At 40.2% G+C, this 16699-nt stretch overlaps 1 protein-coding gene across 3 annotated transcripts in view; it reads left to right on the forward strand.

The window, feature by feature from the left end:
* The first annotated feature begins 5596 nt into the window (after positions 1-5596).
* LOC111655403 (uncharacterized) overlaps positions 5597-16699 on the forward strand; it is a 33467-nt gene continuing 22364 nt past the window's right edge. For 2 of the 3 annotated variants that reach the window (XM_087174127.1, XM_087174126.1), the window contains exons 1-2: positions 5597-5751; positions 15183-15348. In XM_087174127.1, the coding sequence (XP_087030253.1) occupies positions 15201-15348 (148 nt within the window). In that variant the 5' untranslated portion in view covers positions 5597-5751; positions 15183-15200. The remainder of the gene's footprint in view (positions 5752-15182; positions 15349-16699) is intronic. The other variant, XM_023406797.2, reaches the window with a different exon arrangement.

Below are 16699 nucleotides of genomic sequence, written 5' to 3' on the forward strand. Positions count from 1 at the left end.
CTCTGGGATATCCTTCAAGACTGTTGGAAAACCATTTCAGGTGACTACCTCTTGAAGCTCATCAAGAGAATGCCAAGAGTGTGCAAAGCAGTAATCAGAGCAAAGGCTGGCAACTTTGAAGAAACTAGAATATAAAACATGTTTTCAGTTATTTCACACTTTTTTGTTAAGTAAATAATTCCACATGTGTTCATTCATAGTTTTGATGCATTCAGTGAGAATCTACAATGTAAATAGTCATGAAAATAAAGTAAACGCATTGAATGAGAAAGTGTGTCCAAACTTTTGGCCTGTACTGTATATATAGTGCATTAGACTAGGTTTGTGTTTCTCTAATGGCACGTTGTGCAGTTCTTATGATGTTTCCATGCAGCAGTGAGGCAGAGCTGTGTCTGTTTTATATTCACTAGTTTGTTTTTGTTTTACTATCATTGTCTTCTATGAGTTTTATGTGTGTTTTTATCGTATCTATTTGATGCCTTTTGGTTTGAAGCACTTTGTAACTTTGGTTTTAAAAGGTGCTGCACAAATAAATCTTTACTGTTTGTGAGAGACTGTCTCCCTCTTGTGTTTGATTGTTTACTTGTTTTTGGTCCAGTCATCTCCAGCTTGTGTCACTGTACATCTGTCCTTCAACAATGAATTTTGACACACTGAAAGGACTTTGCATTGATTTAACCCTAAACCTAAATCACCTGATTCAAGATAAATGCCCTGATTTTATCATGGAGCTAAACAGTGGCCCCAAATTCCCAAATATATCCTGTCAGAACCCTGTTGTAACGGAATTAGGTTGTGTTTCAAAACAGGTGAAATATCTACATTCACTCTGAGGTTGTTTTGAGTATTTTTGTGTCTTTGTGGTTGTTTTTGCGACATTTTGTTGTTGTTTTCTCTTCGAAGTTGTTTCACGTCACACTGAGGTTGTTTGGTTTCTCTTCTGAAGTTGTTTCACGTCACACTGAGGTTGTTTGGTTTCTCTTCTGAAGTTGTTTCACGTCACACTGAGGTTGTTTGGTTTCTCTTCTGAAGTTGTTTCACGTCACACTGAGGTTGTTTGGTTTCTCTTCTGAAGTTGTTTCACGTCACACTGAGGTTGTTTGGCGTCTCTTTGTTGTTGTTTCGTGTCTCTTTGTTGTTTTTCTGTCACAATGAGGTTGTTTTGTGTCTCTTTGTGGTTGTTTTTGCAACATTTTGTGTTGTTTGGTCTCTTTTGAAGTTGTTTTGCGTCACGCTGAGGTTGTTTTGCGTCTCTGTTTAAGACGTTTTGCATTTCTTTGTGGTTGTTTGACTCTTTTCTGCAAAACTGTGAACAGTCTCCTCACCCAGAAGTTGTGATACTAACAGAGCCTCCTGTCACCTCTGTACTCCAACCACCCTCCTGCCTCCGTCTTTGATTTTCCTCTTGTGTCTTCCACACTGGAGACAGAGCAAGACACATGTGAGTTTTTTAAGATTAATCCAGAGGAATTATCACAACTTGTCCGTCTGATTTGGATAAATCCGTGTTACACAACTTTTTTTTTTTTACTCGGAGGGAGAGGGCAGATGGTCGGTCGTGTATTTAAGAATCTTCCAGACAGAAAAGCCTGAAGTCTGAACTGGCATCTGAAGAACTCATAACTGTGATGTGAAGTTCTTTTAACCGTCAACACTGATCTGAATCTGCTGTCACAGTCAGCTCCCAAATACTTGAGCCGCTGATCGCCCTGCCACAGTCTGCAGCTGCTTCAAAGAGCCGGGAGCGGCTGACGGTTAGTGTCAGCGACCAGACGAGGCTGTCGTGGTCGAGGATGTCAGCATCCAACACGAGGACATGTTCGCCGTGCAGCGTCGTTTCACCACAGGATTCAAAACAGGAACATCGAGGGAGAAATCCAACAAAAATTTCCTTTTGAGTTAGACAGGGAAAAAAAATAAAGTCAGTGTCCATAAATCCTTCAGCTGCAAACAGCAGGCTCTTTCTCAGCAGCCAGACGACTGTGTTCACTGTGTGTGTGTTCACCTCATGAAGCAACATTACAAAGAGCTAACACCAGTAAATCCAGTTCTTTAAGGAACACATCAGTGTTGTGCAAGTTTTTACTACAGAGCAGCATATTTACACACTGACTAGAGATGCAACCAACGATTATTCTCATTGATTCATTTATTATTCAATTATTTTCCTCATTAATCAATTAATCTTTGCCTTTATATATCCAGTCATCCAGCATTCAAACAGTCCAAACCCCCAAATATTCAATGTACTATAAAGTTAGGACAAAGAAAAAGCAGTAGATGTTCACATTTGAGAAGCTTAAGAAATAAAATGTTGGAATCTTTTACTCAAAAGAATTACTAAAAATGACTAAAACAATTATTCAGTTACCAAAATAGCTGCTGATTAGCTCTCTGTTGGTGGAATAATTGCTTAATAGACTAATTGTTGCGGGTTTATTGCTGATCAGCATGCTTTAGTTCTCATGTTATTGCCACAGATTTAGTATTTGACATTTGCTTTAGACAAACAAAAAAAGGCCTGAAAATCTGAATTTACGTTGCTACTATGTCTGGATGTACAGCATGTATGAACCTTTATGATATTTGCTGTTGATAATTAGTGGTGCTTTATAAGCTAAGATGCACTCAACATATTAATTATCACTTCATTATCGTATATTGAGTCACATTTTATAGGATATTTGCAAATACTGCTGATTACTGCAGATCATATTTAAAATGGTGCAAAATACACAACTATTGCTACTGTGTTATGTTTGATATAATTTCCTCACTGGAGATATTCACACATCCAAACGTCTTAGATGCATGTGTGTTGGAAAGCGTCCACTTCACTTTTGAAAAGAAGATCATCCCACACACTGCTCTCGCTTAGCATCACCATTTATTGATTAACACTTGACGTTTCGGTGTCTCTCATCCTTACATGTAAATTATGATGCTAAGCAAGAGCAGTGTGTGGGATGATCTTCTTTACAAGACCAATGTATGATATAAAAAATACTGAGCGTTCAACAACGTGAACAAGGTGTTTGTTTCTGTCTGTTACTGAATGGATTTAGTCTTGTATAGTCTCTATACTATACTGTATATCTTCCTTCATGACATACTGTAAATCAGAACTTCAGATCTTCGTCTTGCTCCTGTGATGTTGATGGACAGAATGAAATGTGAGTGAAGTGGCTCCTCCAGGTGACAGACTGCCCACCACATGAGGATCTATAAGCTGTGTGAAGGGCGACGGATTCCACTGCAGCAACCTGGCCCACAGTGAACTCCCGCCACGGGATAAATCCAAACCCTCTTCAGACGCACTGCTCGTGGCAGCTGCTGTACTGGGCAGGTTTCCAAAAGCAGAGACAGACAGACAGACAGACAGACAGACAGAGAGACAGTGGAGAAGGAAAAAAAGAGAGAAGGCACAAAGAGTGTCGTCCTGCCAACACATCAGAGCTTCAGCGTTCCCAAACAAAAATCTGAGCGTCAATAATTCCACTGCTGTTTTCCGGAGCTGAATGGTTTCTCAACTTAGTGTAAAAGTTGGCACCCTGTGTGTGTGTGTGTGTGTGTGTGTGTGTGAGAGAGAGATAGTGGGAGGCCACGGGCAGGCCAGTGAAAGAGCAGTGACACAAGGGTGCACTGTTCAGGCCTCCTCTGGTTTACGTGCCAAGGCTCGACCTTTGTGTGCCGACCACACTGATCTGTTACTGTAGTACTGTTCGGTCTGGACGTCGTCACACAGTCACTGCTCATTTTAAATAGAATACAGCTATTTAAAACCATTAACATGTTTTTTTACCCTTTAACTCCCACTTAAGTGGCTTTAAGGCTGATTGAAATCATTTTATACCAGTTTTCATTGAAGCAACATGATGTTTACACTCAAGATTTTTTTATTGGCTGCACCTGCAAATATTTGAGACTTCTTGAACATAATTTTATTTTGACACATCTGGCATCTTTGGAATCTCCACTAGAATTCAGAATAAAGTCTTATGGGTTTGATTAAAGTTGGTCTGCTCAGTGTCAGTGTGTAAAGACTGATCCACCGTCAGGCTGCTGTTAAAGAGGTTCATTATTCAGAAACATACTGACCCTATTCACAGATCTATGCAGAAAAGAAGTTATTAATGCACGAGTACAAAGCTGGAAGCACACAAATATAATTGTATGCTGTTGTATTAAGATTTACTTTAAATGGAATTAAGGAGTCAGAGTTTCAGTTAGGCCGCCAGAGTTTTGAAAATAGAGGTTTTGACTCCATGTCCTTAAAGGTCTCTGACTCCACCAAAAATAAAGTAACTAAAGTAAATTATGTGAATTTTTCATATTAAGTCGTTGTTTCCCATAATGAAGATTTAAAGTATTAAATCTGTGACAGCTGTAAGTAGCTCTTCTGGACCTTTCAATCATACATCATGATCTTCAGCAGCAGATTGTTTACACACTATAATATGTTTTACTCAATAATGAATCCTTATATATCCAATATGTTGTTGACCTAAAATCAATTGAGTGTATGAAACAAACCTAGAATCAGCCAATAAAATATCCATGTACGGATTTTGACTTAAACATTGTCCACACGTTTTAAAAAAAAAAAAAAAAAAAAAATCCCAGAAAAAATGTTGTTAGTGTAACAAGTGATTCATTTACAGTTTTACTTGAGTACACAGGTATGAGCTGCTTCAGGCTTTATTTATATAGCACTTTTCATTCCAGGGGGGAAACACAATCTGCTGCACAAAGCATGAATTATCAAGGAAGTTACAACCACAAAAACTATGTGGACAGTGAAGATAAAACACAAACACATAAATGATTCGCATGAATTAAAAACCATTAAGAAAACATAAAATAATTAAGACCAACAACTGATCAAAAGAAAATGTACTAAAAGTATCAAAAGTCATTAAGCAGAATGGCCCCTGTCTGGGTCGTTTTATTGGCTCATTGGTGAATCGTTGGAGGTGGAGCCGATTGACACTGTTTCACATGCGGTACAGCCGGATGTGTAGTCTGAAATAAGGCCTCATATTTTTACAAACCACAGAAAAAAAAATCTGAACAGCAACTGCAAACTGTTGCTGTCGGATTTAAAAAGGAAAGTAAAAGAATACACTGGCTCTATGTGTGTATCTGGCATTAAATTGAACTACTCAAGTACAGTACAAGTACCTCAAAGTTGTAGGCTACACAAGTACAGTACTTGAGTAAATGTACTTAGTTACATTCCACAGCTGCCTCAGTAAAAAACAGGGGTGTACGCATACTTTTGGCCACATAGTGTAAAACAGAAAATTCAGTTTATCTCAAATGAATTTAATTTTCATACTGTTCGATTATAAAAGTAACTGTTGGAAACTTATATAAAATGAAAATATAATAAATTCTTTTGCATTAGAGGAGCTCATGATGATGTTTTTTTTTTTTTTTTATGTTTTGTTAAATATAATAAAACATAAAAGAAAGTGTGTTTTCACAAAGCGTGTGCATGTGCGCCTCTTTGTTTACAGGCTGCATGGAGGCAGACGGACGGAGCTGTGGAGAGGCAGCACACAGGTTGCATTTCAGGACAGCCAGTCATCGCCCGGCTCCTCTCCGCTCCGCAGCGCCCCTCTCCGGCCTGCGGCTGCACTGCGAGGAGACGCTGCGTGTGTATGTGTGTATGTGTGTGTGTGTGTGTGTGTGTGTGTGCGCCCGGTGACCGACTGCCGCTGAAGAGACAACACCGCTGTCTGCGCTCAGGTAAGAAAAACCCCCGACACATTTCTTTTTATTTGAATCGATCCAACCTGCACCGAGACACGGGCACGAGACCCGCGAGCCGAGCCCCGCGTCGCTAAATCCTCCATCGGCGTTCGTCTTGTCACTTAATATTTTTTGCATGAGGTGGGAGAGGTTGGGCCTGTGTGCGTTACACGTATAGAAATATCATGCACATGAAATGAGACATTTTTCCTCGCATCATATGCAAACGCACGCTCTCCTGCAGCAGTTTATTTCACATGTTTATGCTTTTTTTTTTTTTTTTCAAAACAGATTTTTATTGATCCTCCTCTACAATAAACACAGAAACGTGTTTTTGTTGCAGCCATCATCGCTCCAGTCCCGGAGGAGCAGAGCAGTCACCTCCCCACTAACACGGGCAGATTGCTTTTCTTGTTTTCTCGTCCTTCTCTGCTAAAAAAAAAAAAAAAAAAAAATGTCTCCATCCTCCTCTGGAGCAGGTTCTGCTTTCTCTCCTGCCACTCGGATATTGTCCTTGCGCGCGGTAACGAGACTAATCCCCGAGAATATTTATAATCTCATTATTGAAGGCTGTCAGGAGGACGACATGTTATTCCTCTCTTGATATTTACTCCAGTTTATTAGCGGTGACCACTTCTTTTCTTTGTGTCGTCTCATTTGAGCACAGTGTGTGTGTGTGTGTATGCGTGCGCGCACGTGTGTGTGTGTTGCTTTTTTTCCCTCTCCCGTTATTCTGGATCTTTCGCCTCTTTCTTGCATCTGAGGGCCTGAAGGGTTTCTACCTTTATTATGTATCATAAAATCCTGCATTTAAATTTAAAGAAGTGTGTGTTGCCTTCATGTACCACCTTCCATTATTAAGGGAATAAATGATGATGATGATGTAGGGAATCGGAATGATGCGGCGCCTATGTGCGCAAATGCCAAGCCCATTTTTCATGTGATGAACGGTGGAGAGTGTCCGCGCAGCAGCGCAGCGTCTCCGCTTGTCTCACAGCCCGAGCGGTGAACCGGGCTGCTTATCTGACACATATGGGCTCTTCAGTAATCCGCCCGGGGTCAGCGGACACGATCTGATCCACAGTAGGTGCGTGAAAGCCTCTCACCATGAACCCTCTCTGCAAACCAAATGAAAACAATAGGCCAGTGAAAATAATACCTGCGGTCTGGTGGAAGTGGAGGGACGCACTGGAATGAGGCTCTTTCTTCGCCTCGGCTCGGACACACCTCTTTCCCATCCCCGTGGGGGTTTTTTTTCTCGTGCGCCCTCGTTACATCGATTTCTGCTACAAGGCGGGGACTGTAGTCTCTAACCGCAGCTTGAAGCCATTCCGAGCGGCCAGATGATGATCCGCTGAGAGGCACGAGAGACAGACACCTCGGTGTCTTTCTGTTACTGTTTTGATAGATAGAGCAGCAGACAGGCCTTCTGCAAGTTTCTGCAGCGCTTTGGCACAAGTTGTTACTGGGGAGACGCACTGGTATGCACACACAGAGGATCTCTAGTGGCCCCTCCCTCCCAGAGAACTGCCCAACTTGTTCACATTAAGGTTCAGATATTTTTTACCTGTCCATATGAACCATAGGCTTCTCTAACCAATTCTCCCGTCCATACTGTCCGTGAAGGGCTCACAAGGTAATATACTATTAAAGGGCGCTCCACTCATTACCAAGCCAAGATATCCTGACTTTATGGTGCGTTCAATTTGACCTGAAGGTTGGAATTTCTGAATTCCCAGTCAGAAATTTCACCTGTAAGGCCTCCTGAACTCAGAAAATTGGAACACTGCAAATCCAAGATGGCTGCTCTGTGCATTAGCAGGAGTGAAAGCTGTAGTAATATATTGTTTATTACACACAGAACTGCCCAACTTCTATCAGTGGAAATGTTGCTAAAATACACCATCATCTGTAACCTATTTTCAAGCTCAGGCCGAGGAAACCCTGAGGACATCACTGTGTCATCAGACGGTCAACGCTGTTTGTTTCCCGTTTCCATCCCACAGCCAGCGTCGGTTCGTTTAAATCATGATCACGATCGTTCTTTAACCACCTGTTGTTATTATTGTAAACAAGACGATGAAACTTTCATGAACCTTTTTAATTAAGTTTTTTTATTTGAACCCAAACTGTTATTTTTGCACTTAAACCAAAGCTTAATCACAGCATTGTCACGTCATAAGACTTAGATAAAGATTTATTTTTTATTTTAACAGCTTAGAAGTCGCAGATGAATGATGTTGTCCTGTTGATGGGACATGAGATCAGAAAAGGTTTGTTTTTCTAGAGGACCAAACGTGTATTTTGTCATTTAATTTGAAGGACTTGTGAGTAAAATCTGTGGATTTTACCTTTAATTTTGGGTTTTGAACCACAGGTAAACGCTTAAGCCTTTGAAAACACCAGGAACAATGATGGAAGTAAATCCAGGACTTTAATGGCTCCGTTCATAACAAACATGATTTATTGAATTTCATAAATGTTTTCCAATATTGTCAATAAACCAAACAAATCATTCATCAAGCAGTTGGAAGGAACTCTACAACACTGCACGTGGTTGTGTAGTCAGTAGGTTAATCGTTATATCAAAGCCCTTAATTGAAACAGTCCCTCCTCTGAATTTGGCTGCTGACTTCATCCAGTCGTCACCTTCACCAACGCAGCCTCCAGCGTCAGCCTCATGAAATGAATCCACGCTGTGGTGCTGCATTTAGCAGAGGCTGTCAGCTCGTTGCCTCACGCAGGCTCCAGTCCAGAGGTGGCTGAGTCTGTTTGGACGGGGCCTGGCTGAGGAGCTTAGGCTGGCAACACCAGCAGCATCTCTTAGATTACGTCTCTGCACTCGAGCTTTTATAGAAATCATTCAGATTTACTGTTTGACTCAGATATCTGCTTCACAGCTGAAACAATTACACAATGAGTCAATTGATTTTGAGCCAAATGTTCTTCGGTTTCAGCTTCTGAATGTGAGGATTTGCTGATTTTCTGTGGTTTATATGATATTAAACTAAATATATTTGGATTTTGAAAAGAAAAAGACTTTTTTTTTCACTGTTTTCTGACATTTAAAGGAAAGAAAATCGAGAAAACATTTATCAACATTCAACAAATTGCCAATAATTGAGTGCAAATCGATTCCCAGGCAAAACAACTCCCCTTTCTTCACCCATGTGTGTATTCATTCATGTGCACAGTAGGAAAAAGACAGGATTGACCTGCGAGAGCTGTGACGACGTCAAAAGAAGCTTCTTGGACGTCTTTTTCCTTGATTCCGTTGTCTCGTTAAAGAGAAGAAGAAATGCCACGGCGAGCTTTAAACTGCATTCTTGTGCTCAGTTAATTGGCTCCATGCTGATGGAGGACTTTGGCTCATTGCACCAGTGTGTGTGTGTGTGTGCTAGGTGTGTGTGTGTGTGTGGCAGCTCCGGGTCTAGTGTGCATATTGAAACGAGCAGCAGCTGCAGCATCTGATTATTTAACGCTCTGCACACCGTGAAAACACAGAAGACTTCCTCATAGTTTGAATTCCACGCTGACAGATTTTTAGTGACGTGTTTTTGACTCCTCTGCAGACTGGAGCTGAAAGTCTGCCTTTGATTATGTAAGAAATGTCTTGTTTGAAGTGGCTGCAGCGTCTTTAGACTGGGAGGAGGATGTGTGGAGAGGTAGCAGGGTGTGGTGGACATCCTGGAGGTGTGAAAACAAAGATGGAAAATGTGACTTTCCTTTGGCAGCTAAACATGTGTATCTGTAGCTGCTGAGGCCCCGTGCGGACGGGGCCCCTGCAAGATGTTTCCCCTCCAGCGTTCAGACGGAGGGCAAAATGGAAAACAGGGCTGCAGCGTCAGCCGCTCCACTGCAGGGCCGGGCCCACATTAGAAAAGGTAGAGCCGGTCTGTGGCCACCGGGGGCTGGGAGGCTGGGCGAGGACTCGGAGAGAGGGAATGATGAGGAAAAAGTAGGTCAGAGATATGGAGGCAGTCGAGCTTGAGAGCAGCATCCTCGTCTCTCAGCTGAGCTACGAGCAGCGCTGGTGAGCGAGCAGCACCACACAGCTTCAGACACAACCCTTTGTTTGTGGCTTTTATCTGGTTTAGCGCCGAAACGATGAGCAATTAGTGAAATTACATGAAATTAATGGACAATTTTGAAGGAAAAAGGCTAAATATACACATTATGCACTAAACATGCTCAGACGATACAAGCAGGTTGAACGTTTCGTAGATAAACCCTTTAACATCCACGCTCCCTGAAGACACCATATGTTTACAGCTTAGGTTGCATTCTGTGAGATGCAGTAGAGCTGAAACAATAAGTCCATTGATCTGGGGCTGCAGCTGAAGATTATTTTCATTATGATGTTCATTTTGTCCGTGAATTGGGTCGTTTGTTTTGCTTGTTCTGTAAAATGTCAGTGACAAATGTTCATCACAGTTTCCCACATTCATAGAAGCTTCAGTTTGAAATGATGTGAAATAGAGAAAAGCAGCAGATCCTGACATTTTTAGAAGATGGAAGCAGAAAATCAACATTTTTTACAGCAGATTAATAATTTATCCCGGTCTGGATTCTGAAATGTGAGGATTTCCTGCTTTTCTTTGTCATTTATGATGAAGATTGTTGGGTTGCTCCAGTTACTTTCTCTAGGATTGATTGATTAATGTACAGCTGTAACTAATGATTATGTTCATTATAATTTAATCTGTAGATGATTTCTTTGATTAATCTAATGAGGTTTGGTAAATGTCCAGAAATAAAGGTATTTAGTTTAAACTAATGTAAAAAGCAGGTAATCCTCAGATTTTAGAAGATGGAAGCAAAAGTGTTTTGACATTTTGGTTTGGTTTAATGACTATAATAATGAATCATTTATCAAAACTGATTATTGATTAATTTTTGGTTTATTAATCAACTAATTGTTGACTGAAAAGCAACCATTTTGACACCAGATTGATATAAATCGTTTCTCAAGCAAAAATGCCAGAAATTCTCTAGTTCCAGTGTCTGAAATGTAAAGATTTCCTGGTTCTCTTCTTCTCATATGAAACTAAACTGAACATCTAAATGTTTTCTACTGTTGATGCAACAAAACAAGAAACTTAAAAGACATCACCTCGGCCTGTAAGATCCTGTAAGGGGCATTTTTGACTCTCTTCTGATAGATTTTATAGACTAATCAAGAAGATAATCAGCAGATTACTCAATAATGAAAATAACTACATTTCCCATAATGCAACTATTTGTGTTTGACCATCCCTTCATGGTAAATCCACAGGTCTTTGTAACTCCAAACCTCCTTTTCTAAAGCAAACTGAAATAAATGAATTGTCAAGTTGAATCTCAGATAATCCTGATGACGTCACTGTGACATTTTAAGGTTCATTTTTCAGACTTGACAAAAACTCCAAACGTCCATTTCCATATTTTGCTCCGCTTTGGGTCACCACACTTTGCAAACACAGAGTTTCAGCCTGCATGTCTTGCTGCATGCTCCTGGAGCTGTGTCAACATCCTCTGTTGACCGTGCTCCTTGCAGAGCCGGGGCCTGTGCCAAGATTACATTTTCACACGCCCCTTAGAAGGACAAGCTGCATCAGCAGACCTCTCAGCCCTTTCCCCCTCATGAAGCTGCGACAAAGACCGCTGTCACGTTCCCTTTCTGCAGCAGGTGAAATTTGTGTGCTTCTGTTTTGTCCCAAAGCAAATTATCAAGAGGGTCTGGCCCCGTCTGCGTCAACACAAAGACTGAAGAACTGGTGTCCTCATAGGAATAAAAGCTCTATAGTTTGTAGAGCAGTTAATGGCGTTTTGTTCTTTACATGAGCATCAAACCAACTCCTGTAAATATAACCATGATGAAGACTAATCTACATTTCCTCTGTACATACACTTATCAGCTGAAGGACTCTGTTCTTATCAGCCTTGAGTTTGTTTGCTCTCTAACCGGCCAAGCTCCCGGATGCAGAGTGAACGAACTCTCAGAGGGATTGTCTGCGTTGGCAAGGGTGCAGCTCTCGTCTTGTTTGGATTCTGTCATGTGTAATGCTACAATGGGAGTTTTGTCCGGGAGCTGTGTGTGAGGACTGAGAGTACGCTATTCATCAGACTTTCTATGGGACACACAAATGTCACTCTACCATTGATAAGATATTGGGACCTCCCCCTTTTTTAAAAAAAAAAGAAAAAATTAAAACACTAGAACTGGTTTTGTTTATATTTTTATTAGTGACAACAAATCCCCCAAAAAAGCTTTAAACCAACAACGCATTAGTCCGTCTCCCAGCGCTGTCCATCTTACTTTCCCCGCCTGTGGCTCCCAGCCTCAGAGTTGTTGGGCAGATAGGTCTGGTGTCGTGCTGACTGACGGCTGCCTGCCTGTTTGGAGTTTTCTATGCAGGATTGAGATTAATGGGAATGGGGATGTCATGTTCCTGTGTCTCAGCCAGAAAAGTGAGGAAAGATAAGGCCATGAAAATGTCGACAAGCGTGGGAGAAATCAGTGCCGCTGTGCAGGTTGTTGTAAGTCAATTTAAAGAAATAACAACTCCTAACAAACACTAAGTTATCTGCTACTAACGACCGCTACTCATGTGCCAGCTGAAAACAACGGTGGCGGGATGGATGAGCGACTTGCTGCTGATTGGCTGGACTAAAATTAACAACGCCTACCAAACAGAAACTGGCTAACATGAACTCAATGTAACGGAAAATCCGTCCGCTCCCTTGTCTGAAGTTGTAAATCTTTAAAAGCAGCTCACAAATATGTAATTTAACTTTTAAAAAAAAAAAGGCTAATTGATTTCCAAAAACAGCTGGGCACTGCAATTTTTAACAAACGTAACTCAAACAGGAGAAAATATTGTATTTGTTGGGGACTATTTTCAGTGGTGGATTAATCCACGTTTGGTGCTCTAGTGAGTATTTCCAGCATCAGGACAGTGTGTGTGTGTGTGTGTGTGTGTGTGTGTGTGTGTGGGACTGAGTCAAAGTAAACTGCAGCGTGTGTTTATGTTAATGAAGGAACATGTCACCCAGTGCAACAGTATGGCTCATTGATATGTTTTTAATAGTTTCTGGAAACAGAGGAGCTCTATGGCTCAGTGGAATAAGATATAACAGGCTCTGGACACACAGATAACACTTTGTTTGTTTGGGCATTTTGTGGACAATAATGTTTCTATATTTATCCTTTAACATTTTATATTTTCACTTGAGTGTATTTTTCCTTGCTTTCCTTTTTAAAGTGTTTTTAGTTTCCACCTCGTCCAATTCATGACGTTTGTGCTGAGCGTGGAACGATGTGTAAAGAGCCAAGGTCAGGAGATATGAAGGTACACAGAGGGGAGGTCACATAGCTGAGCCAAGTGCAGCTTTAGACGAGGTTTTATAGGGTAAAACCACAGCAACACTTTAGGCATTGCCCTCTGTAAAGAGACAATTGCATCAGGTGCAGTCACACAACGCTGCAGTGGTGTTAAACAAGAGCTTAAAGAGGATCCTTAACAACAACACAATAGGTTACTACATTACAAGTACAAGTCCTACATTCAAAATCCTACTATACAGAAGTATTACAGTGCAAATAAATCTACTTCATGTATGAGAAATAAAAGTACTTGAATCCTGACCTGACAGATTATTATAAATAACATTAGATTTTGGATACAGTTAGCTAATATTTAGTGGTCTAGTGCCTCCAAATAGTCACAACATAAATCTGAGGTGTCATGAGATGTTTAATTGGAGAGAAAAGGAGAAAAAACAAAGATCTGACACAAAGAAGTTTAAATTCTTTAGACTTTTTTTGATATCTTCTTCTTTTGGCCTAAAAGAAGTTATATGTATGTTTTGCTATTTCTACATAGCTAACATTAGCATTAGCAGCTGTTAATTTACTAGTCTTGGCAAGAGCTAGACAGTGACTTGGGCAGGGGCTAGCTGGTTAGCATGCGAACTTCAGTAGAAGAAAATAAGCTATAGAAATAAGAGCCAAACGAGTTAAAATTAGTGTTTTAAATTGCTGGAGACAGCTCTTCGTGAGTAAAAGAATAAAGTTTGATGCTGAACTTGCAACGTTTCCTCTCGGTAAGTAAACAGCTGCTAATGCTAATGTTAGCTATGTAGTGATAGCAAAACTTACAAATAGCTCCTTTATTGACCAGCCACAGTTAAAAACGGTAGAATGACATATTCTCAGAGCCGTTAAACAGTTATTTAAGAGGAGAAAAGTCTGTGTTAACCGATAACAACTTATAGACAAACAAGACAAGGGGACTCAGCTAGATGCTATTTTGTAGGTGCCCACAAGCCAAAAAGGATGGTAGTCACACTTAGAAATGTGTTGCATTCACATATATTTTTTAAAATGTAAAATCTTAATTTGTAAACTGACACATCAATTTATCTCTCTCATAAAATCCAGTATAGTAAAAAGTACAATATCACCCCCTGAAATGTAGAGGAATGGACTTTTCACCACATATAGTATACAGTATATAAACAATACAATTTCAATTCTCCAATTTTGGTCCATGATAATTTCATATACTAATAGTATAATGTATTTTTTGTTTGGTGCAGGCTTTAAGCAGCACCTCAGAGAGATTAAACAGACCCGTGTTTATGTGCCAAAGTGGGCATGAGGGTGAAACTAAAGATCAGGAGCTGGTAAATCTGCATTGCCATACAAACACAGAAAGAGCAGTTTGGATGCCGAGACTGATTATGCCATAAGCTGTCTGCACTGGCTCGGGTTGTAAGTTTGCGTATATGTGTGTGTGTAGTGTGTAATAGTGAAAGTGATTGTGTGAAAGGGCAGTGAAAAAAAAAATATGATTCAAGCTGAAAACTACTGATGTAACCAGAGGCTTGGGTTTAATCCGATATGTAATCCTCTTTTTATGAGATTTGACGCAACTCGCATCTCGCCTGTTGAGGGAGCATGTCAGGACGGTAAGGTCCACTTCCTGTGGTACAGTATGCAGTATTGGCATCTTCATGAGTCATTCTGTGCTGAAATATGGCGGTGAAGTGCTGCACAAGTTTTGTCACAGGTCGAGCGGGTCCCAGAGGTTGTCAGGGGGTGTTTAGAAAGTGAGGACGGCGTGCACATGAGCAGGAGGGACTATTTTTATCTATGGGGCTGTAACATGAAGCGCCGACCCCACGTCAGGATGTATAAATAACTGGTTTTCACAGACACAGTGTCTGTTTACATTTGGAGGTGACGGACTGGGTTGTGCACCGGAAGAGTGAGAAGTGTCCATGAAGTGCGCCATCATTATATTTGATCTTTAAAACCAGGTGTTTGTCCTTGTCAACTGGTTTGCATGTTACATTTCTTAACTTGTCATATAACACAGTAATGAGTCACTTCCTGTCCTGATCATCAGTCATTGATGTTGCTCTGGGGTTGTGCTCCTCTGCAGCCTGACCTGCGACTGGCAATGGAGTACGCGAACAACGCCTCAAACAGCTACAGTTCTGGAGACCCCATGAGCGCCTCCTTAGCCAACATGACCATCAGTGACCAGCACCACCAGGAGAACGGGGTCCAGATGGGACACAGAAGCCCTGGAGACACCAAAATGAAAGGTCAGACATGGGAAATACAGACAAACTGGTGCCATAAAGCCCATAAAGAGAGGATGCCTTAAGTTAATGTTTTCCAATGCTGTGAAGGTAAACATGGCAGGTACAGAGATAGATGACACATCATTAGCAATGTCTTCCTATCATATTGTCATTACAGGTGAGAGTGACTGGCTATTATAGCAACAGTAACAGACATTTGTCATCAAACTCTTCAATAACTAATTATATTTTGATTAAAGTAAATTTATTAACAAAAATGTGGAGAATGATCAAATCATATGATTCCAGTGACGGTTCAGCTTCAATATAACAGGAGATACACAACTGTGACACGTCACATGTAAAAATACACACAGAATGTTAATATATGAACATGACGGAGCAACATTAACATAGAAGAATCTGTGACATCAGCAGCGTTTGTAGCATAAAGGAAAAAAGAGGAGTTTTAAATCTAGATTTGAATCTCAACAGAAGCTGCTTCCTGAATTTGCATAAGGAGTTTAACTCAAAAAGGTGGAGCCTGATGAGCAAAGAATCTACTGCTGAAAGTTTTTTTTTTAGTAAATCTTGGAGCAGTTAAATAACTGACATGAAGAGAAGGTGAAGGTCGTGATACAGCGTAATGAGATGGAGCTGCAGGAAGGAACCAGTTCATTTAAAGCTTTGTAAGTCTGGACCAGATGAAGAGCTTTTCTGGATCTTATAAACGATAGTTGATCGATGACAATAATGAAAATAATGACTCCGCCCAGACATGATTTTATCATAAATAAAATGTACATTTACAAATTTAATAGAAACCTCCAATTTAGCATTTATTAGCTGAATATAAACATTTATTTACATGATACTGTTATATAAACAGATAATGAATGACAATATAATATAACATAGTTTTAATTATTAATAATGTAATAAACTTTATTTGTATAGCACTTTTCATACAAGAAATGTGGTGCAAAGTTCTTCACATGAGAAGAGATAAAATGAACATAAAAACATTTAAAAACATTAATGTAAAATGAGATGGAATAATAATACAATATTGAATCATTTAAAAATAATAATAATGATAATTAAAATAATTAAAAAAAAATAATTACTACATAAATGCGTCGTCTATTGTACGATACAATATTAAAGAATTAAAAGGTCTCCTTATATCTGATTAAAACTACATTATGATCTGTTTTGAACCATTGATTACAGCAGGTGATGAATAGGACCCAGCTGATTTGTGGGTAAACTTTGGGATCCACAGGTTAAAGGTCAACTCAACCCCCTTTCAAGGCTCTGTGGCTTCATGTTGGAGCTTCAATCCCAGGAGACGATCTAAAAGAGAAAACGT

The sequence above is a fragment of the Seriola lalandi genome, unplaced genomic scaffold, assembly GCF_002814215.2.
Source record: "Seriola lalandi dorsalis isolate HSWRI2012SDOR001 ecotype SW California unplaced genomic scaffold, Sedor1 jcf7180002054317, whole genome shotgun sequence".
Lineage (NCBI taxonomy): Eukaryota > Metazoa > Chordata > Actinopteri > Carangiformes > Carangidae > Seriola > Seriola lalandi.